Source organism: Hypanus sabinus, chromosome 6 (assembly GCF_030144855.1).
Source record: "Hypanus sabinus isolate sHypSab1 chromosome 6, sHypSab1.hap1, whole genome shotgun sequence".
In the NCBI taxonomy this organism is placed as follows: Eukaryota; Metazoa; Chordata; class Chondrichthyes; order Myliobatiformes; family Dasyatidae; genus Hypanus; species Hypanus sabinus.
Window position 1 is genome coordinate 129,833,537 of NC_082711.1, and position 25,808 is coordinate 129,859,344.

Genomic DNA, 25,808 nt, shown 5'->3' on the forward strand with positions numbered 1-25,808 from the left:
ATTCCAGATTGCTGATGTGGATGGAGTTCTAGGATTTCTACCTGGTGATATGGATTCCAGATTGCTGATGTGGATGGAGTTCTCGGATCTCCACCTGGTGTTTTGGATTCCAGAGTGCTGATGTGGATGGAGTTCTAGTATTTCTACCTGGTGATATGGATTCCAGATTGCGGATGTGGATGGAGTTCTAGGATTTCTACCTGGTGTTGTGGATTCCAGAGTACTGACGGGGATGGAGTTCTAGGATTTCTCTCTGGTGAGGTGGATTCCAGAGTGCTGATGGAGATGGAGTTCTAGGATTTCTCTCTGGTGATGTTGATTGCAGAGTGCTGATGGGGATGGAGTTCTAGGATTTCGACCTGGTGCTGTCAAGTCCAGAGTGCTTATGCGGATGGAGTTCTAGGATTTCTACCTGCTTATGTGGATTCCAGATTGCTGATGTGGATGGAGTTCTAGGATTTCGACCTGGTGCTGTCAATTCCAGAGTGCTTATGCGGATGGATTTCTAAGATTTCTACCTGCTGATGTGGATTACAGATTGCTGATAGGGATGGAGTTCTAGGATTTCAACCTGGTGTTGTGGATTCCAGAGAGCTGATGGGGATGGAGTTCTAGGATTTCTACCTGGTGTTCTGGATTCCAGATTGCAAATGGGGATGGAGTTCTAGGATTTCTCTCTGGTGATGCGGATTCCAGAGTTTGGATGGGGATGGAGTTGTAGGATTTCTACCTGGTGATGAGGATTCCAGAGTGCTGATGTGGATGGAGTTCTCTGATTTCTACCTGGTGATATGTATTCCAGATTGCTGATGTGGATGGAGTTCTAGGATTTCTACCTGGTGTTGTGGATTCCAGATTGCTGATGGGGATGGAGTTCTAGGATTTCTACCTGGTGTTGTGGATTACATATTGCTGATGGGGATGGAGTTCTAGGATTTCCACCTGGTGAAGTGGATGCCAGAGTACTGACGGGGATGGAGTTCTAGGATTTCTCTGTGGTGATGTGGATTCCAGAGTGCTGATGGGGTAGAGTTCCTGGATTTCTCTCTATTGATGTTGATTCCAGAGTGCTGATGGCGATGGAGTTCTAGGATTTCTACCTGGAGAAGTGGATTCCAGAGTGCTGATAGGGATGGAGTTGTAGGATTTCTACCTGGTGTTCTGGATTCCAGAGTGCTGATGTGGATGGAGGTCTAGTATTTCTAACTGGTGATATGGATTCCAGATTGCTGATGTGGATGGAGTTCTAGGATTTCTACCTGGTGTTGTGGATTCCAGATTGCTGATGGGGATGGAGTTCTAGGATTTCTACCTGGTGTTGTGGATTACATATTGCTGATGGGGATGGAGTTCTAGGATTTCCACCTGGTGAAGTGGATGCCAGAGTACTGACGGGGATGGAGTTCTAGGATTTCTCTGTGGTGATGTGGATTCCAGAGTGCTGATGGGGATAGAGTTCCCGGATTTCTTTCTATTGATGTTGATTCCAGAGTGCTGATGGCGATGGAGTTCTAGGATTTCTACCTGGAGAAGTGGATTCCAGAGTGCTGATAGGGATGGAGTTGTAGGATTTCTACCTGGTGTTCTGGATTCCAGAGTGCTGATGTGGATGGAGGTCTAGTATTTCTACCTGGTGATATGTATTCCAGATTGCTGATGTGGATGGAGTTCTCTGATTTCTACCTGGTGATATGGATTCCAGATTCCTGATGTGGATGGAGTTCTAGGATTTCTCTCTGGTGATATGGATTCCAGATTGCTGATGGGGATGGAGTTCTAGGATTTCCACCTGGTGAAGTGGATGCCAGAGTACTGACGGGGATGGAGTTCTAGGATTTCTCTGTGGTGATGTGGATTCCGGAGTGCTGATGGGTATAGAGTTCCTGGATTTCTCTCTATTGATGTTGATTCCAGAGTGCTGATGGCGATGGAGTTCTAGGATTTCTACCTGGAGAAGTGGATTCCAGAGTGCTGATAGGGATGGAGTTGTAGGATTTCTACCTGGTGTTCTGGATTCCAGAGTGCTGATGTGGATGGAGGTCTAGTATTTCTACCTGGTGATATGTATTCCAGATTGCTGATGAGGATGGAGTTCTAGGATTTCTCTCTGGTGATATGGATTCCAGATTGCTGATGTGGATGGAGTTCTAGGATTTCTCTCTGGTGATATGGATTCCAGATTGCTGATGTGGATGGAGTTCTAGGAATTCTACCTGGTGAAGTGGATTCCAGAGTGCTGATGGGGATGGAGTTCTAGGATTTCTACCTGGTGTTCTCGATTCCAGTGTGCAAATGGGGATGGAGTTCTAGGATTTCTCTCTGGTGATGTGGATTCCAGAGTGCTGTTGTCGATGGAGTTGTAGGATTTCTACCTGCTGAAGTGGATGCCAGAGTACTGACGGGGATGGAGTTCTAGGATTTCTCTGTGGTGATGTGGATTCCGGAGTGCTGATGGGTATAGAGTTCCTGGATTTCTCTCTATTGATGTTGATTCCAGAGTGCTGATGGCGATGGAGTTCTAGGATTTCTACCTGGAGAAGTGGATTCCAGAGTGCTGATAGGGATGGAGTTGTAGGATTTCTACCTGGTGTTCTCGATTCCAGAGTGCTGATGTGGATGGAGGTCTAGTATTTCTACCTGGTGATATGTATTCCAGATTGCTGATGTGGATGGAGTTCTCTGATTTCTACCTAGTGATATGGATTCTAGATTACTGATGGCGATGGAGTTCTAGCATTTCTACCTGGTGTTGTGGATTCCAGGGTGCTGATGGGGTTGGAGTTCTAGGAATTCTACCTGGAGAAGAGGATTCCAGAGTGCTGATGGGGATGGAGTTCTAGGATTTCTACCTGGTGAAGTGGATTCCAGAGTGCTGATGGGGATGGAGTTGTAGGATTTCTGTCTGGTGATGTGGATTCCAGAGTTTCAGATGGGGATGGTGTTGTAGGATTTCTACCTGGTGTTGTGGATTCCAGAGTGCTGATGTGGATGGAGTTCTAGTGTTTCTAACTGGTGATATGGATTCCAGATTGCTGATGTGGATGGAGTTCTAGGATTTCTACCTGGTGTTGTGGATTCCAGATTGCTGATGGGGATGGAGTTCTAGGATTTCTACCTGGTGTTGTGGATTACATATTGCTGATGGGGATGGAGTTCTAGGATTTCCACCTGGTGAAGTGGATGCCAGAGTACTGACGGGGATGGAGTTCTAGGATTTCTCTGTGGTGATGTGGATTCCAGAGTGCTGATGGGGATAGAGTTCCCGGATTTCTTTCTATTGATGTTGATTCCAGAGTGCTGATGGCGATGGAGTTCTAGGATTTCTACCTGGAGAAGTGGATTCCAGAGTGCTGATAGGGATGGAGTTGTAGGATTTCTACCTGGTGTTCTGGATTCCAGAGTGCTGATGTGGATGGAGGTCTAGTATTTCTACCTGGTGATATGGATTCCAGATTCCTGATGTGGATGGAGTTCTAGGATTTCTCTCTGGTGAGGTGGATTCCAGAGTGCTGATGGAGATGGAGTTCTAGGATTTCTCTCTGGTGATGTTGATTGCAGAGTGCTGATGGGGATGGAGTTCTAGGATTTCGACCTGGTGCTGTCAAGTCCAGAGTGCTTATGCGGATGGAGTTCTAGGATTTCTACCTGCTTATGTGGATTCCAGATTGCTGATGTGGATGGAGTTCTAGGATTTCGACCTGGTGCTGTCAATTCCAGAGTGCTTATGCGGATGGATTTCTAAGATTTCTACCTGCTGATGTGGATTACAGATTGCTGATAGGGATGGAGTTCTAGGATTTCAACCTGGTGTTGTGGATTCCAGAGAGCTGATGGGGATGGAGTTCTAGGATTTCTACCTGGTGTTCTGGATTCCAGATTGCAAATGGGGATGGAGTTCTAGGATTTCTCTCTGGTGATGCGGATTCCAGAGTTTGGATGGGGATGGAGTTGTAGGATTTCTACCTGGTGATGAGGATTCCAGAGTGCTGATGTGGATGGAGTTCTAGGATTTCTACCTGCTGATGTTGATTCCAGATAGCTGATGGGGATGGAGGTCTTGGATTTCTACCTGGTGTTGTGGATTCCAGATTGCTGATGGGGATGGAGTTCTAGGATTTCTACCTGGTGTTGTGGATTACATATTGCTGATGGGGATGGAGTTCTAGGATTTCCACCTGGTGAAGTGGATGCCAGAGTACTGACGGGGATGGAGTTCTAGGATTTCTCTGTGGTGATGTGGATTCCAGAGTGCTGATGGGGTAGAGTTCCTGGATTTCTCTCTATTGATGTTGATTCCAGAGTGCTGATGGCGATGGAGTTCTAGGATTTCTACCTGGAGAAGTGGATTCCAGAGTGCTGATAGGGATGGAGTTGTAGGATTTCTACCTGGTGTTCTGGATTCCAGAGTGCTGATGTGGATGGAGGTCTAGTATTTCTACCTGGTGATATGTATTCCAGATTGCTGATGTGGATGGAGTTCTCTGATTTCTACCTAGTGATATGGATTCTAGATTGCTGATGGCGATGGATTTCTAGCATTTCTACCTGGTGTTGTGGATTCCAGGGTGCTGATGGGGTTGGAGTTCTAGGAATTCTACCTGGAGAAGAGGATTCCAGAGTGCTGATGGGGATGGAGTTGTAGGATTTCTGTCTGGTGATGTGGATTCCAGAGTTTCAGATGGGGATGGTGTTGTAGGATTTCTACCTGGTGTTGTGGATTCCAGAGTGCTGATGTGGATGGAGTTCTAGTATTTCTAACTGGTGATATGGATTCCAGATTGCTGATGTGGATGGAGTTCTAGGATTTCTACCTGGTGTTGTGGATTCCAGATTGCTGATGGGGATGGAGTTCTAGGATTTCTACCTGGTGAAGTGGATTCCAGAGTGCTGATTTGGATGGAGTTCTAGGATTTCTACCTGGTGATATGGATTCCAGATTGCTGATGTGGATGGAGTTCTAGGATGTCTACCTGGTGAAGTGGATTCCTGATTGCTGATGGGGATGGAGTTCTAGGATTTCTACCTGGTGATATGGATTCCAGATTGCGGATGTGGATGGAGTTCTAGGATTTCTACCTGGTCTTGTGGATTCCAAATTGCTGATGGGGATAGAGTTCTAGGATTTCTACCTGGTGAAGTGGATTCTAGAGTACTGATGGGGATGGAGTTGTAGCATTTCTACCTGGTGTTGTGGATTCCAGAGTGCTGATGGGGTTGGAGTTCTCAGATTTGTAGATTGTGAAGTGGATTCCAGAGTGCTGATGTGGATGGAGTTCTAGGAATTCTACCTGGTGAAGTAGATTCCAGTGTGCTGACGGGGATGGAGTTCTAGGATATCTACCTGGTGAAGTGGATTCCAGATTGCAAATGGGGATGGAGTTCTAGGATTTCTCTCTGGTGATGTGGATTCCAGAGTTTGGATGGGGATGGAGTTGTAGGATTTCTACCTGCTGTTGTGGATTCCAGAGTGCTGATGTGGATGGAGTTCTATTATTTGTACCTGGTGATATTGATTCCAGATTGCTGATGTGGATGGAGTTCTAGGATTTCTACCTGGTGATATGGATTCCAGATTGCTGATGTGGATGGAGTTCTCGGATCTCCACCTGGTGTTTTGGATTCCAGAGTGCTGATGTGGATGGAGTTCTAGTATTTCTACCTGGTGATATGGATTCCAGATTGCGGATGTGGATGGAGTTCTAGGATTTCTACCTGGTGTTGTGGATTCCAGAGTACTGACGGGGATGGAGTTCTAGGATTTCTCTCTGGTGAGGTGGATTCCAGAGTGCTGATGGAGATGGAGTTCTAGGATTTCTCTCTGGTGATGTTGATTGCAGAGTGCTGATGGGGATGGAGTTCTAGGATTTCGACCTGGTGCTGTCAAGTCCAGAGTGCTTATGCGGATGGAGTTCTAGGATTTCTACCTGCTTATGTGGATTCCAGATTGCTGATGTGGATGGAGTTCTAGGATTTCGACCTGGTGCTGTCAATTCCAGAGTGCTTATGCGGATGGATTTCTAAGATTTCTACCTGCTGATGTGGATTACAGATTGCTGATAGGGATGGAGTTCTAGGATTTCAACCTGGTGTTGTGGATTCCAGAGAGCTGATGGGGATGGAGTTCTAGGATTTCTACCTGGTGTTCTGGATTCCAGATTGCAAATGGGGATGGAGTTCTAGGATTTCTCTCTGGTGATGCGGATTCCAGAGTTTGGATGGGGATGGAGTTGTAGGATTTCTACCTGGTGATGAGGATTCCAGAGTGCTGATGTGGATGGAGTTCTAGGATTTCTACCTGCTGATGTTGATTCCAGATAGCTGATGGGGATGGAGGTCTTGGATTTCTACCTGGTGTTGTGGATTCCAGATTGCTGATGGGGATGGAGTTCTAGGATTTCTACCTGGTGTTGTGGATTACATATTGCTGATGGGGATGGAGTTCTAGGATTTCCACCTGGTGAAGTGGATGCCAGAGTACTGACGGGGATGGAGTTCTAGGATTTCTCTGTGGTGATGTGGATTCCAGAGTGCTGATGGGGTAGAGTTCCTGGATTTCTCTCTATTGATGTTGATTCCAGAGTGCTGATGGCGATGGAGTTCTAGGATTTCTACCTGGAGAAGTGGATTCCAGAGTGCTGATAGGGATGGAGTTGTAGGATTTCTACCTGGTGTTCTGGATTCCAGAGTGCTGATGTGGATGGAGGTCTAGTATTTCTACCTGGTGATATGTATTCCAGATTGCTGATGTGGATGGAGTTCTCTGATTTCTACCTAGTGATATGGATTCTAGATTGCTGATGGCGATGGATTTCTAGCATTTCTACCTGGTGTTGTGGATTCCAGGGTGCTGATGGGGTTGGAGTTCTAGGAATTCTACCTGGAGAAGAGGATTCCAGAGTGCTGATGGGGATGGAGTTGTAGGATTTCTGTCTGGTGATGTGGATTCCAGAGTTTCAGATGGGGATGGTGTTGTAGGATTTCTACCTGGTGTTGTGGATTCCAGAGTGCTGATGTGGATGGAGTTCTAGTATTTCTAACTGGTGATATGGATTCCAGATTGCTGATGTGGATGGAGTTCTAGGATTTCTACCTGGTGTTGTGGATTCCAGATTGCTGATGGGGATGGAGTTCTAGGATTTCTACCTGGTGTTGTGGATTACATATTGCTGATGGGGATGGAGTTCTAGGATTTCCACCTGGTGAAGTGGATGCCAGAGTACTGACGGGGATGGAGTTCTAGGATTTCTCTGTGGTGATGTGGATTCCAGAGTGCTGATGGGGATAGAGTTCCCGGATTTCTTTCTATTGATGTTGATTCCAGAGTGCTGATGGCGATGGAGTTCTAGGATTTCTACCTGGAGAAGTGGATTCCAGAGTGCTGATAGGGATGGAGTTGTAGGATTTCTACCTGGTGTTCTGGATTCCAGAGTGCTGATGTGGATGGAGGTCTAGTATTTCTACCTGGTGATATGTATTCCAGATTGCTGATGTGGATGGAGTTCTCTGATTTCTACCTGGTGATATGGATTCCAGATTCCTGATGTGGATGGAGTTCTAGGATTTCTCTCTGGTGATATGGATTCCAGATTGCTGATGGGGATGGAGTTCTAGGATTTCCACCTGGTGAAGTGGATGCCAGAGTACTGACGGGGATGGAGTTCTAGGATTTCTCTGTGGTGATGTGGATTCCGGAGTGCTGATGGGTATAGAGTTCCTGGATTTCTCTCTATTGATGTTGATTCCAGAGTGCTGATGGCGATGGAGTTCTAGGATTTCTACCTGGAGAAGTGGATTCCAGAGTGCTGATAGGGATGGAGTTGTAGGATTTCTACCTGGTGTTCTGGATTCCAGAGTGCTGATGTGGATGGAGGTCTAGTATTTCTACCTGGTGATATGTATTCCAGATTGCTGATGAGGATGGAGTTCTAGGATTTCTCTCTGGTGATATGGATTCCAGATTGCTGATGTGGATGGAGTTCTAGGAATTCTACCTGGTGAAGTGGATTCCAGAGTGCTGATGGGGATGGAGTACTAGGATTTCTACCTGGAATGTGGATTCCAGAGTGCTGATAGGGATGGAGTTGTAGGATTTCTACCTGGTGTTCTCGATTCCAGAGTGCTGATGTGGATGGAGGTCTAGTATTTCTACCTGGTGATATGTATTCCAGATTGCTGATGTGGATGGAGTTCTCTGATTTCTACCTAGTGATATGGATTCTAGATTACTGATGGCGATGGAGTTCTAGCATTTCTACCTGGTGTTGTGGATTCCAGGGTGCTGATGGGGTTGGAGTTCTAGGAATTCTACCTGGAGAAGAGGATTCCAGAGTGCTGATGGGGATGGAGTTCTAGGATTTCTACCTGGTGAAGTGGATTCCAGAGTGCTGATGGGGATGGAGTTGTAGGATTTCTGTCTGGTGATGTGGATTCCAGAGTTTCAGATGGGGATGGTGTTGTAGGATTTCTACCTGGTGTTGTGGATTCCAGAGTGCTGATGTGGATGGAGTTCTAGTGTTTCTAACTGGTGATATGGATTCCAGATTGCTGATGTGGATGGAGTTCTAGGATTTCTACCTGGTGTTGTGGATTCCAGATTGCTGATGGGGATGGAGTTCTAGGATTTCTACCTGGTGTTGTGGATTACATATTGCTGATGGGGATGGAGTTCTAGGATTTCCACCTGGTGAAGTGGATGCCAGAGTACTGACGGGGATGGAGTTCTAGGATTTCTCTGTGGTGATGTGGATTCCAGAGTGCTGATGGGGATAGAGTTCCCGGATTTCTTTCTATTGATGTTGATTCCAGAGTGCTGATGGCGATGGAGTTCTAGGATTTCTACCTGGAGAAGTGGATTCCAGAGTGCTGATAGGGATGGAGTTGTAGGATTTCTACCTGGTGTTCTGGATTCCAGAGTGCTGATGTGGATGGAGGTCTAGTATTTCTACCTGGTGATATGGATTCCAGATTCCTGATGTGGATGGAGTTCTAGGATTTCTCTCTGGTGATATGGATTCCAGATTGCTGATGGGGATGGAGTTCTAGGATTTCCACCTGGTGAAGTGGATGCCAGAGTACTGACGGGGATGGAGTTCTAGGATTTCTCTGTGGTGATGTGGATTCCGGAGTGCTGATGGGGATAGAGTTCCTGGATTTCTCTCTATTGATGTTGATTCCAGAGTGCTGATGGCGATGGAGTTCTAGGATTTCTACCTGGAGAAGTGGATTCCAGAGTGCTGATAGGGATGGATTTGTAGGATTTCTACCTGGTGTTCTGGATTCCAGAGTGCTGATGTGGATGGAGGTCTAGTATTTCTACCTGGTGATATGTATTCCAGATTGCTGATGAGGATGGAGTTCTAGGATTTCTCTCTGGTGATATGGATTCCAGATTGCTGATGTGGATGGAGTTCTAGGAATTCTACCTGGTGAAGTGGATTCCAGAGTGCTGATGGGGATGGAGTACTAGGATTTCTACCTGGTGTTGTGGATTACATATTGCTGATGGGGATGGAGTTCTAGGATTTCCACCTGGTGAAGTGGATGCCAGAGTACTGACGGGGATGGAGTTCTAGGATTTCTCTGTGGTGATGTGGATTCCAGAGTGCTGATGGGGATAGAGTTCCCGGATTTCTTTCTATTGATGTTGATTCCAGAGTGCTGATGGCGATGGAGTTCTAGGATTTCTACCTGGAGAAGTGGATTCCAGAGTGCTGATAGGGATGGAGTTGTAGGATTTCTACCTGGTGTTCTGGATTCCAGAGTGCTGATGTGGATGGAGGTCTAGTATTTCTACCTGGTGATATGTATTCCAGATTGCTGATGTGGATGGAGTTCTCTGATTTCTACCTGGTGATATGGATTCCAGATTCCTGATGTGGATGGAGTTCTAGGATTTCTCTCTGGTGATATGGATTCCAGATTGCTGATGGGGATGGAGTTCTAGGATTTCCACCTGGTGAAGTGGATGCCAGAGTACTGACGGGGATGGAGTTCTAGGATTTCTCTGTGGTGATGTGGATTCCGGAGTGCTGATGGGGATAGAGTTCCTGGATTTCTCTCTATTGATGTTGATTCCAGAGTGCTGATGGCGATGGAGTTCTAGGATTTCTACCTGGTGATATGGATTCCAGATTGCGGATGTGGATGGAGTTCTAGGATTTCTACCTGGTGTTGTGGATTCCAGAGTACTGACGGGGATGGAGTTCTAGGATTTCTCTCTGGTGAGGTGGATTCCAGAGTGCTGATGGAGATGGAGTTCTAGGATTTCTCTCTGGTGATGTTGATTGCAGAGTGCTGATGGGGATGGAGTTCTAGGATTTCGACCTGGTGCTGTCAAGTCCAGAGTGCTTATGCGGATGGAGTTCTAGGATTTCTACCTGCTTATGTGGATTCCAGATTGCTGATGTGGATGGAGTTCTAGTATTTCGACCTGGTGCTGTCAATTCCAGAGTGCTTATGCGGATGGATTTCTAAGATTTCTACCTGCTGATGTGGATTACAGATTGCTGATAGGGATGGAGTTCTAGGATTTCAACCTGGTGTTGTGGATTCCAGAGAGCTGATGGGGATGGAGTTCTAGGATTTCTACCTGGTGTTCTGGATTCCAGATTGCAAATGGGGATGGAGTTCTAGGATTTCTCTCTGGTGATGCGGATTCCAGAGTTTGGATGGGGATGGAGTTGTAGGATTTCTACCTGGTGATGAGGATTCCAGAGTGCTGATGTGGATGGAGTTCTAGGATTTCTACCTGCTGATGTTGATTCCAGATAGCTGATGGGGATGGAGGTCTTGGATTTCTACCTGGTGTTGTGGATTCCAGATTGCTGATGGGGATGGAGTTCTAGGATTTCTACCTGGTGTTGTGGATTACATATTGCTGATGGGGATGGAGTTCTAGGATTTCCACCTGGTGAAGTGGATGCCAGAGTACTGACGGGGATGGAGTTCTAGGATTTCTCTGTGGTGATGTGGATTCCAGAGTGCTGATGGGGTAGAGTTCCTGGATTTCTCTCTATTGATGTTGATTCCAGAGTGCTGATGGCGATGGAGTTCTAGGATTTCTACCTGGAGAAGTGGATTCCAGAGTGCTGATAGGGATGGAGTTGTAGGATTTCTACCTGGTGTTCTGGATTCCAGAGTGCTGATGTGGATGGAGGTCTAGTATTTCTACCTGGTGATATGTATTCCAGATTGCTGATGTGGATGGAGTTCTCTGATTTCTACCTAGTGATATGGATTCTAGATTGCTGATGGCGATGGATTTCTAGCATTTCTACCTGGTGTTGTGGATTCCAGGGTGCTGATGGGGTTGGAGTTCTAGGAATTCTACCTGGAGAAGAGGATTCCAGAGTGCTGATGGGGATGGAGTTGTAGGATTTCTGTCTGGTGATGTGGATTCCAGAGTTTCAGATGGGGATGGTGTTGTAGGATTTCTACCTGGTGTTGTGGATTCCAGAGTGCTGATGTGGATGGAGTTCTAGTATTTCTAACTGGTGATATGGATTCCAGATTGCTGATGTGGATGGAGTTCTAGGATTTCTACCTGGTGTTGTGGATTCCAGATTGCTGATGGGGATGGAGTTCTAGGATTTCTACCTGGTGTTGTGGATTACATATTGCTGATGGGGATGGAGTTCTAGGATTTCCACCTGGTGAAGTGGATGCCAGAGTACTGACGGGGATGGAGTTCTAGGATTTCTCTGTGGTGATGTGGATTCCAGAGTGCTGATGGGGATAGAGTTCCCGGATTTCTTTCTATTGATGTTGATTCCAGAGTGCTGATGGCGATGGAGTTCTAGGATTTCTACCTGGAGAAGTGGATTCCAGAGTGCTGATAGGGATGGAGTTGTAGGATTTCTACCTGGTGTTCTGGATTCCAGAGTGCTGATGTGGATGGAGGTCTAGTATTTCTACCTGGTGATATGTATTCCAGATTGCTGATGTGGATGGAGTTCTCTGATTTCTACCTGGTGATATGGATTCCAGATTCCTGATGTGGATGGAGTTCTAGGATTTCTCTCTGGTGATATGGATTCCAGATTGCTGATGGGGATGGAGTTCTAGGATTTCCACCTGGTGAAGTGGATGCCAGAGTACTGACGGGGATGGAGTTCTAGGATTTCTCTGTGGTGATGTGGATTCCGGAGTGCTGATGGGTATAGAGTTCCTGGATTTCTCTCTATTGATGTTGATTCCAGAGTGCTGATGGCGATGGAGTTCTAGGATTTCTACCTGGAGAAGTGGATTCCAGAGTGCTGATAGGGATGGAGTTGTAGGATTTCTACCTGGTGTTCTGGATTCCAGAGTGCTGATGTGGATGGAGGTCTAGTATTTCTACCTGGTGATATGTATTCCAGATTGCTGATGAGGATGGAGTTCTAGGATTTCTCTCTGGTGATATGGATTCCAGATTGCTGATGTGGATGGAGTTCTAGGAATTCTACCTGGTGAAGTGGATTCCAGAGTGCTGATGGGGATGGAGTACTAGGATTTCTACCTGGAAAGTGGATTCCAGAGTGCTGATAGGGATGGAGTTGTAGGATTTCTACCTGGTGTTCTCGATTCCAGAGTGCTGATGTGGATGGAGGTCTAGTATTTCTACCTGGTGATATGTATTCCAGATTGCTGATGTGGATGGAGTTCTCTGATTTCTACCTAGTGATATGGATTCTAGATTACTGATGGCGATGGAGTTCTAGCATTTCTACCTGGTGTTGTGGATTCCAGGGTGCTGATGGGGTTGGAGTTCTAGGAATTCTACCTGGAGAAGAGGATTCCAGAGTGCTGATGGGGATGGAGTTCTAGGATTTCTACCTGGTGAAGTGGATTCCAGAGTGCTGATGGGGATGGAGTTGTAGGATTTCTGTCTGGTGATGTGGATTCCAGAGTTTCAGATGGGGATGGTGTTGTAGGATTTCTACCTGGTGTTGTGGATTCCAGAGTGCTGATGTGGATGGAGTTCTAGTGTTTCTAACTGGTGATATGGATTCCAGATTGCTGATGTGGATGGAGTTCTAGGATTTCTACCTGGTGTTGTGGATTCCAGATTGCTGATGGGGATGGAGTTCTAGGATTTCTACCTGGTGTTGTGGATTACATATTGCTGATGGGGATGGAGTTCTAGGATTTCCACCTGGTGAAGTGGATGCCAGAGTACTGACGGGGATGGAGTTCTAGGATTTCTCTGTGGTGATGTGGATTCCAGAGTGCTGATGGGGATAGAGTTCCCGGATTTCTTTCTATTGATGTTGATTCCAGAGTGCTGATGGCGATGGAGTTCTAGGATTTCTACCTGGAGAAGTGGATTCCAGAGTGCTGATAGGGATGGAGTTGTAGGATTTCTACCTGGTGTTCTGGATTCCAGAGTGCTGATGTGGATGGAGGTCTAGTATTTCTACCTGGTGATATGGATTCCAGATTCCTGATGTGGATGGAGTTCTAGGATTTCTCTCTGGTGATATGGATTCCAGATTGCTGATGGGGATGGAGTTCTAGGATTTCCACCTGGTGAAGTGGATGCCAGAGTACTGACGGGGATGGAGTTCTAGGATTTCTCTGTGGTGATGTGGATTCCGGAGTGCTGATGGGGATAGAGTTCCTGGATTTCTCTCTATTGATGTTGATTCCAGAGTGCTGATGGCGATGGAGTTCTAGGATTTCTACCTGGAGAAGTGGATTCCAGAGTGCTGATAGGGATGGATTTGTAGGATTTCTACCTGGTGTTCTGGATTCCAGAGTGCTGATGTGGATGGAGGTCTAGTATTTCTACCTGGTGATATGTATTCCAGATTGCTGATGAGGATGGAGTTCTAGGATTTCTCTCTGGTGATATGGATTCCAGATTGCTGATGTGGATGGAGTTCTAGGAATTCTACCTGGTGAAGTGGATTCCAGAGTGCTGATGGGGATGGAGTACTAGGATTTCTACCTGGTGTTGTGGATTACATATTGCTGATGGGGATGGAGTTCTAGGATTTCCACCTGGTGAAGTGGATGCCAGAGTACTGACGGGGATGGAGTTCTAGGATTTCTCTGTGGTGATGTGGATTCCAGAGTGCTGATGGGGATAGAGTTCCCGGATTTCTTTCTATTGATGTTGATTCCAGAGTGCTGATGGCGATGGAGTTCTAGGATTTCTACCTGGAGAAGTGGATTCCAGAGTGCTGATAGGGATGGAGTTGTAGGATTTCTACCTGGTGTTCTGGATTCCAGAGTGCTGATGTGGATGGAGGTCTAGTATTTCTACCTGGTGATATGTATTCCAGATTGCTGATGTGGATGGAGTTCTCTGATTTCTACCTGGTGATATGGATTCCAGATTCCTGATGTGGATGGAGTTCTAGGATTTCTCTCTGGTGATATGGATTCCAGATTGCTGATGGGGATGGAGTTCTAGGATTTCCACCTGGTGAAGTGGATGCCAGAGTACTGACGGGGATGGAGTTCTAGGATTTCTCTGTGGTGATGTGGATTCCGGAGTGCTGATGGGGATAGAGTTCCTGGATTTCTCTCTATTGATGTTGATTCCAGAGTGCTGATGGCGATGGAGTTCTAGGATTTCTACCTGGAGAAGTGGATTCCAGAGTGCTGATAGGGATGGATTTGTAGGATTTCTACCTGGTGTTCTGGATTCCAGAGTGCTGATGTGGATGGAGGTCTAGTATTTCTACCTGGTGATATGTATTCCAGATTGCTGATGAGGATGGAGTTCTAGGATTTCTCTCTGGTGATATGGATTCCAGATTGCTGATGTGGATGGAGTTCTAGGAATTCTACCTGGTGAAGTGGATTCCAGAGTGCTGATGGGGATGGAGTACTAGGATTTCTACCTGGAAAGTGGATTCCAGAGTGCTGATAGGGATGGAGTTCTAGGATTTCTACCTGGTGTTCTCGATTCCAGAGTGCAAATGGGGATGGAGTTCTAGGATTTCTCTCTGGTGATGTGGATTCCAGAGTGCTGTTGTGGATGGAGTTGTAGGATTTCTACCTGGTGAAGTCGATTCCAGAGTGCTGATTTGGATGGAGTTCTAGGATTTCTTCCTGGTGATATGGATTCCAGATTGCTGATGTGGATGGAGTTCTAGGATTTCTACCTGGTGATATGTATTCCAGATTGCTGATGTGGATGGAGTTCTAGGATTTCTCTCTGGTGATATGGATTCCAGATTGCTGATGTGGATGGAGTTCTCGGATCTCCACCTGGTGTTTTGGATTCCAGAGTGCTGATGTGGATGGAGTTCTAGTATTTCTACCAGGTGATATGGATTCCAGATTGCGGATGTGGATGGAGTTGTAGGATTTCTACCTGGTGTTGTGGATTCCAGAGTACTGACGGGGATGGAGTTCTAGGATTTCTCTGTGGTGAGGTGTATTCCAGAGTGCTGATGGAGATGGAGTTCTAGGATTTCTCTCTGGTGATGTTGATTGCAGAGTGCTAATGGGGACGGAGTTCTAGGATTTCGACCTGGTGCTGTCAAGTCCAGAGTTCTTATGCGGATGGAGTTCTAGGATTTCTACCTGCTTATGTGGATTCCAGATTGCGGATGTGGATGGAGTTCTAGGATTTCGACCTGGTGCTGTCAATTCCAGAGTGCTTATGCGGATGGATTTCTAAGATTTCTACCTGCTGATGTGGATTACAGATTGCTGATAGGGATGGAGTTCTAGGATTTCAACCTGGTGTTGTGGATTCCAGAGAGCTGATGGGGATGGAGTTCTTGGATTTCTACCTGGTGATGAGGATTCCAGAGTGCTGATGTGGATGGAGTTCTAGGATTTCTACCTGCTGATGTTGATTCCAGATAGCTGATGGGGATGGAGGTCTTGGATTTGTACCTGGTGTTGTGGATTCCAGATTGCTGATGGGGACGGAGTTCTAGGATTTCTACCTGGTGTTGTGGATTACATATTGCTGATGGGGATGGAGTTCTAGGATTTCTACCTGGAGAAGTGGATTCCAGAGTGCTGATAGGGATGGAGTTGTAGGATTTCTACCTGGTGTTCTGGATTCCAGAGTGCTGATGTGGATGGAGGTCTAGTATTTCTACCTGGTGATATGTATTCCAGATTGCTGATGTGGATGGAGTTCTCTGATTTCTACCTGGTGATATGGATTCCAGATTGCTGATGTGGATGGAGTTCTAGGATTTCTCTCTGGTGATATGGATTCCAGATTGCTGATGGGGATGGAGTTCTAGGATTTCCACCTGGTGAAGTGGATGCCAGAGTACTGACGGGGATGGAGTTCTAGGATTTCTCTGTGGTGATGTGGATTCCGGAGTGCTGATGGGGATAGAGTTCCTGGATTTCTCTCTATTGATGTTGATTCCAGAGTGCTGATGGCGATGGAGTTCTAGGATTTCTACCTGGAGAAGTGGATTCCAGAGTGCTGATAGGGATGGAGTTGTAGGATTTCTACCTGGTGTTCTGGATTCCAGAGTGCTGATGTGGATGGAGGTCTAGTATTTCTACCTGGTGATATGTATTCCAGATTGCTGATGAGGATGGAGTTCTAGGATTTCTCTCTGGTGATATGGATTCCAGATTGCTCATGTGGATGGAGTTCTAGGGATTCTACCTGGTGAAGTGGATTCCAGAGTGCTGATGGGGATGGAGTACTAGGATTTCTACCTGGAAAGTGGATTCCAGAGTGCTGATAGGGATGGAGTTCTAGGATTTCTACCTGGTGTTCTCGATTCCAGAGTGCAAATGGGGATGGAGTTCTAGGATTTCTCTCTGGTGATGTAGATTCCAGAGTGCTGTTGTGGATGGAGTTGTAGGATTTCTACCTGGTGAAGTCGATTCCAGAGTGCTGATTTGGATGGAGTTCTAGGATTTCTTCCTGGTGATATGGATTCCAGATTGCTGATGTGGATGGAGTTCTAGGATTTCTACCTGGTGCTGTCGATTCAGAGTGCTGATGCGGATGCACTTCTTGGATTTCTACCTGTTGATGTGGAATCCAGAGTGCTGATGTGGATGGAGTTCTAGGACTTCTAGCCGGTGTTGTGGATTCCAGAGTGCTGATGTGGATGGAGTGCTAGGATTTCTACCTGGTGAAGTGGATTCCAGAGAGCTGATTTGGATGGAGTTCTAGGATTTCTACCTGGTGATATGGATTCCAGATTGCTGATGTGGATGGAGTTCTCGGATTTCTCTCTGGTGATATTGTTTCCAGATTGCTGATGTGGATGGAGTTCTAGGATGTCTACCTGGTGAAGTGGATTCCAGATTGCTGATGGGGATGGAGTTCTAGGATTTCTACCTGGTGATATGGATTCCAGAGTGTTGATGGGGTTGGATTTCTGGGATTTCTACCTGTTGATGTGGATTCCAGAGTGCTGATGGGGATGGAGGTCTAGGATTTCTAACTGGTTTTGTGGATACCAGAGTGCTGATGGGGATTGAGTTCTAGGATTTCTATCTGGTGATATGGATTCCAGAGTGCTGATGGGGATGGAGTTCTTGGATTTCTACCTGGTGTTGTGGATTCCAGTGTGCTGATATGGATGGAGTTCTAAGATTTCTACCTGGTGATGTGGATTCCAGATTGCTGATGGGGTTGGAGTTCTGGGATTTCTGCCGTTTGATGCGGATTCCAGAGCACTGATGTGGATTGTGTTCTAGAATTTCTACCTGGTGCTGTTGATTTCAGAGTGCTGATGGGGATGGATTTGTAGAATTTCTACCTGGTGATGTGGATTCCAGTGTGTTGATGTGGATGGAGTTCTAAGATTTCTACCTGGTGATGTGGATTCCAGAGTGCTGATGGGGTTGGAGTTCTGGGATTTCTACCTGGTGATGTGGATTCCAGAGTACTGATGGGGTTGGAGTTCTAAGATTTCTACCTGGTGATGTGGATTCCAGAGTGTTGATGGGGTTGGATTTCTGGGATTTCTACCTGTTGATGTGGATTCCAGAGTGCTGATGGGGATGGAGGTCTAGGATTTCTAACTGGTTTTGTGGATTCCAGAGTGCTGATGGGGATTGAGTTCTAGGATTTCTATCTGGTGATATGGATTCCAGAGTGCTGATGGGGATGGAGTTCTAGGATTTCTACCTGGTGATGTGGATTCCAGAGTGCTGATGAGGATGGAGTTCTGGGATTTCTATCTGGTGATATGGATTCCAGAGTGCTGATGGGGATGGAGTTCTAGGATTTCTACCTGTTAAAAATTGACTGCCGATGTATTTCTGAATCAGTACGGTGTGTGACTGAAGTGTGATTCTGTTCCCAGTCGCCTGCTGCCTTGTCCTTGCTGGTAGAGTGTAGGTTTGGGAGGTACTGTTGGAGTAGTCGTGGTGAGGAATTGCAGGGTATCATGTAGGTTGTCCTCCTCACATTTACTGTGATGGAGGGAATGAATCTTTTGCATGGTTGAGCGGATAGGAAATCAAGTATGCTGTTTTGCCCTTGATGAGCTCAAACCGGGTGTGAGTTCTTGAGATGTACACATCCAGGCAGTGGAGTGCATTCCATCCTAGAGTAATTGTAGAAAGGTAGGGTGAGTCTAGGACTAGAGGGCACAGCCTCTGAAGTAACTGCTGTCCCACTCTCTGTGTTGTCTCTATCTAGGACTCACCAGGCCCACCTCCCTCTCCTGACCACAATTTCCCTTTGAGCTGAGAGAACTCATGAAAGCCATTCAGCCCCTTTGACTGTGGTTAGCTACTCTGCTCGATTTCCTGCCCCGTGTGAAGATGCTGCCCTCCCAAAGCCTGACCGATCTCTGGGAGTGACCATGCTACATCTAGGCCATTCCCTCTGGAGCCTGGCCTCGTATGAAGGTTCTTTCACTTACCACGCCAAACACACCAATCCCAGAGCCGACAGTTGTCATGGTGGGTATGATGTTAAATTTACCAGCCTGGCGAAACAGAATGATATCAAGAAGTCAATAGGCCCTTGTCCAAATGTTTACTCATAAATTCCAGGCATAGCTAAAGATTGATTATTGTATGGAAATCAGGGTTAATGAACAAAACCTTCGACACCCCAGGGTGGTTAACTTTCAGCCCCAGAGATGGTTGAGAGTTTCAAGCTGTGAGGAGTCAATGTCTCTAATTACTGTTCAGAGTTCATTCGCTTGGGTGCTATGACGAGAGAAGCACACCAGTGCCTTAACAAGGCTGCCTGAGTTCTACAGAATGATTGAACAGGTTAGGACTTCATTATCTAGGGTTTAGGAGAATGTGGGGAGGTTTGATAAGAGGTATACAAGTTAATGAGGTGCACAGATAGAGTGAATACATACAAGCTGGCTTGTTCCGCTGAGGTTGGGTGAGATTGGAACTTGGTCATTGATTCAGGGTGGAAGGTGAAATGTTTCGGGGGAACATGAGGAAGCACTTCACTCAGAGGGTGGTGAGAGTGTGGAGTGAACTGCCAGTGAAAGTTACAGATGTGGGTTCGATTGTAACATTTAAGAATAATTTGGGTAGGTATAGAACATGGACCAGGAGCAGGTTGATGGGCCAAAGGGCCTATTTATGTGCTGTAGTTCTCTGAATTCCTCACAAAGCTAAGAAAATCTATCATGTTTTTGTTGACTACCGCTGCTCTTTATAGATGCACCAGAAAACAAATGCATCCTGTCTGGATTCACCCCAGCTTGGTATGGCAACTGTTCTGGCCAAGGCTGCAAGAAACTGCGAAGAGCTCTGAACCCAGCCGCTGCCTTCCGCCCATTACACCACTGATGTTGGGGCAGCAACAAAGACCCTCCCTCTCTGGCAGCGTTCACGGCTTCCTTCACCGTGTCGGTAGCTTCCTTTCTGTTTACTGTCAGTCAGGCAAGTCCCGGGTGGAGGCTCAGGAATACCATCGTACACAGTACTCGAAAGATTCTTCATTGCTGTTTCCACAACAGGTTTGTTTGACCAGTCAGGGTTGAACCCCTGAACCTAGAGGACCAGCGGACTACCCTTAGTCCGATCTCTACTCTTTGACCAGTTTGGCATGGGTGACCCTACCAAGATGGAAAGCATAAAGCCCTGACCCCAGCCAACACTGCTCTCCAGGTCATTGAGGCATGCAAGCCTCCAAACCGAAAGAAAAGGTTGTGGTTCTCTTGGAGGTGAATGTAGCCTAGTCTGTCACAAAAAACATGGATTGGAGGGGAGAATAAATGTGGAACCTTTATTCAGGGAAGACAGCAGGGAAAAATCAGATAATAACTGCCCTGGGGATCTAATGTCAGTGCTAAAGAAGTTATTGAAAAACTTCTGAGGGCAAGATATATCTACTCTTGTAAAAACAGGATTTAATCAAAGATGATCAGCAAGGTTTGGTCAGAGAGATCCTGATTAACAAATCTGATCGACTTTTTCAGAGTTAATACAATGTATGGGTGAGAGCAGAGTGCTTGATGCAGTCTACATGAACTTCAGGAAGGTATATGACAAGGTCCACATGAGAGACTGGTTCCAATGGTTAAAGACCAGGGGAAGTTGGCAAATTGGATCCAAAAGCAATGGAGGAAGGAGGAGAGAAACACACAAAATGTTGGAGGAACTCAGCAGGCCAGGCAGCACCTCTGGAAGAGAGCAAGTACAGTTGACGTTTGGGTAGAGACCCTTCAGCAAAAGAAAGGTGGCTGCTTTTGTGATTGGAAGCCATTGACCAGTGGTGTACGACTGTCAGAACTGCTCTGCTTGTCAGGTATATTAGCAACCTGGATGCAAATGTGGGAGCTATGATTGGTAAATTGATGACGTGAAAGTCACTGCTGTTAACGGTGAGGAGGACAGTTGAAGGCGACAGGATCAGTTGGTAAAATAGGCAGAGCAATAGCAGTTGGAATTTAATCTGGATAATTTTGAGGTGAATACACCGTGAATGGTAGGGTCCCCAGTGACTATTGATGAACTGCGCACTAATTAAAGGATCACTAGCAGAGATAGCACAGGGAGAAGAGGTGGTGGACCTCATCAGTTGTGACAAAGTAGAAGACAAGGAAGGTCATGGTATAACTATATAGAATGTATGGTTGACCACAACTGAGCACTGTGTTCAGTTTTGGTTTCCACTCCATAGGGCAGTGCAGAGGGTGTGGAGTCTTCCCAGGACGCCAGCATGTTTCTGTCACGAGGAGAGGCTGGTGCCGTTCTTCCTCAAGTCAAGGGGGCAGAGGCATGACGTGATAGAGGCGTACAAACTGAGGGGCACAGAATCGGGTTGTTGGGAAGAATCTTTGCCCCCTGCAAACATGGATTACAATCAGAGGGAAAGGTTTAATGCAAGGGATACAAGGGAGAAATTATTCACACAGAGAATGTGGGTCTACTGGAGGCAGAGACTCTCATATTGAAGAAACTCCTACTCAAGCACTTGAATGACTGAGGTGGACAGGGATTACTGGTGTGTACTTTGTGGTCAGCATGGATATGTAGGACCTGTATGATGCTATACCTCTCTGACTTTCATGTTTGGCCTCTCCTCAATGATATCCCTGACCTGGCATTAGGTTACATCCTGTCATCATATCAGTAACCAGAACAAAGTCTGTCTGCTGCACTCGCTATGGTAACCAGTGCTCCATAGACTTTTCTCTTCCCTGTACATCTGGGGCATCCATGCTGTTGGTGGAAACTTCCTTTACCCTCTCCAGTCCTGACCGGTGACATGCGATCTACATTTTGGTTTTCAATGTTACAGTGTTCTCATCTCAGGGTGAGAGGCGGTGGACTCAATGGGAAACTGTCACAGATTGACATCTATCAACAAACAATCTCAATTAGTTAGTAGGGACCACAACAGAAAACAATAACCTTACCTTTCCATGCACCATTATGTCAAACCGAATCCCAAAGACCTTGTAGAGATCTCTCATTTCAGTACCATTTTCCACATAGTATTTTGCATACCTTTGGTAGATAACACAAGGAGTTAATATCAGGCCCAGTATGAAAGAGAGTTCAGCTCTCTAAAGTATATTTCAGAACTTCAGTGTGAACCAAATTACAGTACTTGACTGCCAGTGACATACTTTGGAGAGAAGGTTCTGTAGGTGGGGATTTCAACCCTGTGACCGCCCAGAAACTGGGACACAGCAGTAGGCACAAGTCTGGTTTCAGTGAAGATGGTGACAGATCCATAGACAATGGGTGCACTCTGGTTGGTATGAACATAGTGGGCCGAATGGCCTGTGTCCATGCTGTGTGACTATGACGATGAGCTGGATATCAGTGAGAACACTGCTGAAGGATCCACAGAGTTCCTCTGTCCTCGAGAGACCTCAGAAACACAAATGGTTCTGCAGATGCACACACACACACACACACGGTGCTGAAGGAACTCAGTAAGTCAGGCAGCATCCATGGAGAGGAATAAATGGGAACTGACATTTGTTACCTTCTCACCCTTCGCTTCTCCTCACCTACCTATCTGTTCCCTTTGGTTCCCTTTCTATTAGTCCACTGTCCTCTTCTATTAGGTTTCTCCGTCAGCCCTTTACCTTTTCCTCCTATCACCTCCCTCCTTACTTTATTGCCCCTCCCCTCCTACTTACCTTTCTCCTCACCTGGTCTCACCTGTCACTTGCCAGCTTATGATCCTTCCCCTCCCCACCTTCCTATTCTGGCTTCTGCAGCCCCCTTTCCAGTTCTGTTGAAGGGTCTTGCCCCAAAACATCTACCGTAGATACTGCCTGACTTGCTGTTTTCCTCCAGGAGTTTGTGAGTTCCCTTTCCCCTCCCTCTCCTTCTCACCAAAAACCTGAACTGTCCAGCAACTCCCAAGCTGCCACAGCGACGGCAGCTGTGCTGGGAGTGAGGTCTCCAGACTCGAAGCCTCCTCCGTGTCTGAGACGGCCTGTGAACAGCTCGGCCCCAGTGCCCCGAAGTAGCCCAGTGACTCTGCCCCACAACCTGCCCAGGCACAAGTGGAATGTTGTTTGTCTGAAGAAATGGTTTCAGTTCTAAGCTCACAGAATTTCAGATATTGTTCTGGCTTCCCTTACTCAAGTGGGGAGATATTCTTGAGCAACCATGGTACATTCTCTTGACATTTGAGGTATGTTGGGGTGGGCTTCAGTCTATCCCGATGGGCACCACAGCACAGACAGTGTTACAGCTACCCCTGACTCTGCTTCATCCCGTACCCATCGGATTTTCACTGGTCCTTGAAATGGACATATTTGTGAAGCAAATATATTCCTCAATCCTTTCTACACACGTTCCCCAAAACATAAACATAGAAGGAATGAGGTTAATGTTTCCCAGTTTTGTGTAGACTTTAAGGATCTCTGTGGGGATTGTTCAATAGCAGAGCGAGTACCTACAAACACTGCAGTCTCATGTTACAGATTTACTTTCTGCAGGTTCCAGCCCAGCTCGGGTAACTCCCTGAGATGATGGGGCTAGTAGCACAGTGCACAGTTGGGCTGCTCCAGAAGGGATCAGAGGTGTAAGATAAGAGGCAGAGAGAGTGAACAGCCAGCTCCTTTCTCTCTATATATATATGTATGCACACACACACACAATATTTATATTTATTATATATATATATAAACTTTTTTTTTGTATATATATTTGCTCAGAACGATGGATGCCTAGATTGCGCTACCTGGTATGTTGGTAGAGGCAAATACATTAACGGCTTTTAAGAGACATTTAAGGCACATGAATAGGAGGAAGATGGAGGGATATGGACATTGTGTAGGTAGGAGGGATTAGTCTTTGAGGGGTTTAGTGATTTTGAGGGGTTCAGCACAACATTGAGGGCTGAAGAGCCTGATCCTGTGCTGGAATGTTCTATGTTCTATATTTGGATTCAGATCTGGCTTGCCCAGAGAAGACCCAGGGCGGTGGTCGAAGGGACTTATTCTAGCTGGAGGTCTGTGACTAATTCTGTGATGTTCTGCGGGGATCTATGCTGAGACCTCTGCTGTCTGTGGATATAAATAACCTGGATGCATGGGTTAGTAAGTTTACAGGTGATACGTAGATTGGTGGTGTGGCCAATGTGCATGACCATACACTCCACTACACTGAATTCCATCTACCACTTCTTGCCTGTTCTCCCAATCTGCCCAGGTATTTCTGCAGACTCCCTGCTTCCTCAACACTCCTGCCCCTCAAACTATCTTGGTATCATCTGCAAACTTGGCCACAAAGCCATCAATTCCATCATCCAAATCATTCACTTATAAAATGAACTGAGGCGGTCCCAACACCAGCCCCTACAGATCACCACTAGTCATCGATAGGAAGAATTTCCTCAGAATGTCGTCTTTATTATGAGCTCATCTCTGAGATTTAACCTGTTCACTGTTGTATTTATTTTCTGCTGCTTGCAGTGAAGTGAGACAGATCTGATGAAGCAAACTGCTGACATCAGAATCCTGCAAAGGCCATCTCACCCTGCACAGTCTTGTTTGTTTGTGAGCACAGGCAGAGAAAGGCCACGTGGATATCGGTACTCTGCAGTAAGGCCAGTGCCACACTTGGCATCTGCCCAACTGTCTGCACCAGGAGGTGCCAAGTATGGGGGGATGAGGTTGGCACCTCGTTTGTGGACCAGCTGACAATGGAAACTCGGTCCCATTGACACAGATGGAACATGAGGAATTGTTTGGATATTGGAGGGACACAAATCAGAGACGTGGAATTATAGAGTGACTTCTACATTTTATGGAAACGTTGAAGAAAGAGAGATTGCCGTTCCACAAACCTGAGATGGTGTTACCCGGATGTCAGGTAGATGTGCTGTACAACAAGATGGAGGAGTTACGGTGAGGAGGGGAAACTGGGCGAGACACAAACAGCAGACCCACCGATGGTAGTCTTCATCACAGGAGGAGTTACAACGCGCTATGCTGCTATGGGTGTGGCTGTTACAGCAGTGAAGAAAAGCAGAACCTGCAGTAGGTCTCCTGGAAGTCTCAGACTAGGAGCTAACCCAGCTGGGCAGCTGCTTACTCTGGACCCCGGCACCTCTCCCTATTCCCTTTTAATGGGAATGGTGCAGAGTCACAGAGCTGTGCAGTGTGGGCACTGGCTTTTGGTTCATCAATTCCTTGTTGGCAATTGCAACAGCACAAAATGCGGGAGGAACTCAGCAGTTCAGGCAACAATTTGTTATCAATGACTCATTTACACTCATTCCAATTTATTCTCCCAACATTCATAGAACATAGAAATCTACAGCACATTACAGGCCCTTCGGCCCACAATGTTGTGCTGACCATGTAACCTACTCTAGAAACTGCCTAGGATTTCCCTACTGCATAGCCCTCTATTTTTCTAAGCATCTTCAAATACCCTATTGTATCTGCCTCTAACACCTTCTCTGGCAGTGCATTCCACTCACCCACCACTCTCTGTGTGGAAAAACTTGCCCCAACATCCCCTTTGTACCTACTTCCAAGCACCTTAAAATGATGCCCCCTCGTGTTAGCCATTTCAGCCCTGTGAAAAAGCCTCTGGTTATCCACACAATCAATGCATCTCATCTTATACACCTCTAACAGATTATCTCTCATCCTCCATCACTCCAAGGAGAAAAGGCCATGTTCACTCCAGCTACTCTCAAAAGGCATGCTCTTTACTCCAGGCAACATCCTTGTAAATCTCCTCTGCACCCTTTCTATAGTATCACATCCTTCCTGTGACCAGAACAGAACAGAGTACTCCAAGCAGGGTCCAACTAAAGTCTTGTATAACTGTAATGTTACCTCACAGCTCTTTAGCTCAATCCCATGGTTGATGAGTGCCAACACACAATATGCCTTAGCCTGCACAGCAGCTTTGAGTGTCCTATGGACACAGACCCCAAAATCTCCCTGATCCTTCACACTGCCAAGAGTCCT

The 25,808-nt window shown here is 46.4% G+C and overlaps 1 protein-coding gene across 1 annotated transcript in view; it reads right to left on the reverse strand.

Annotated features, from left to right (window-relative positions):
• The window catches only part of p2rx1 (purinergic receptor P2X, ligand-gated ion channel, 1), a 102,653-nt gene that overhangs the window by 17,090 nt on the left and 59,755 nt on the right, over positions 1–25,808 (reverse strand). Inside the window, exons 9-10 of the mRNA XM_059971485.1 lie at positions 21,774–21,864; positions 18,801–18,866 (exon numbers count right to left, since the gene is read on the reverse strand). Of these exons, the coding sequence (XP_059827468.1) occupies positions 18,801–18,866; positions 21,774–21,864 (157 nt within the window). The remainder of the gene's footprint in view (positions 1–18,800; positions 18,867–21,773; positions 21,865–25,808) is intronic.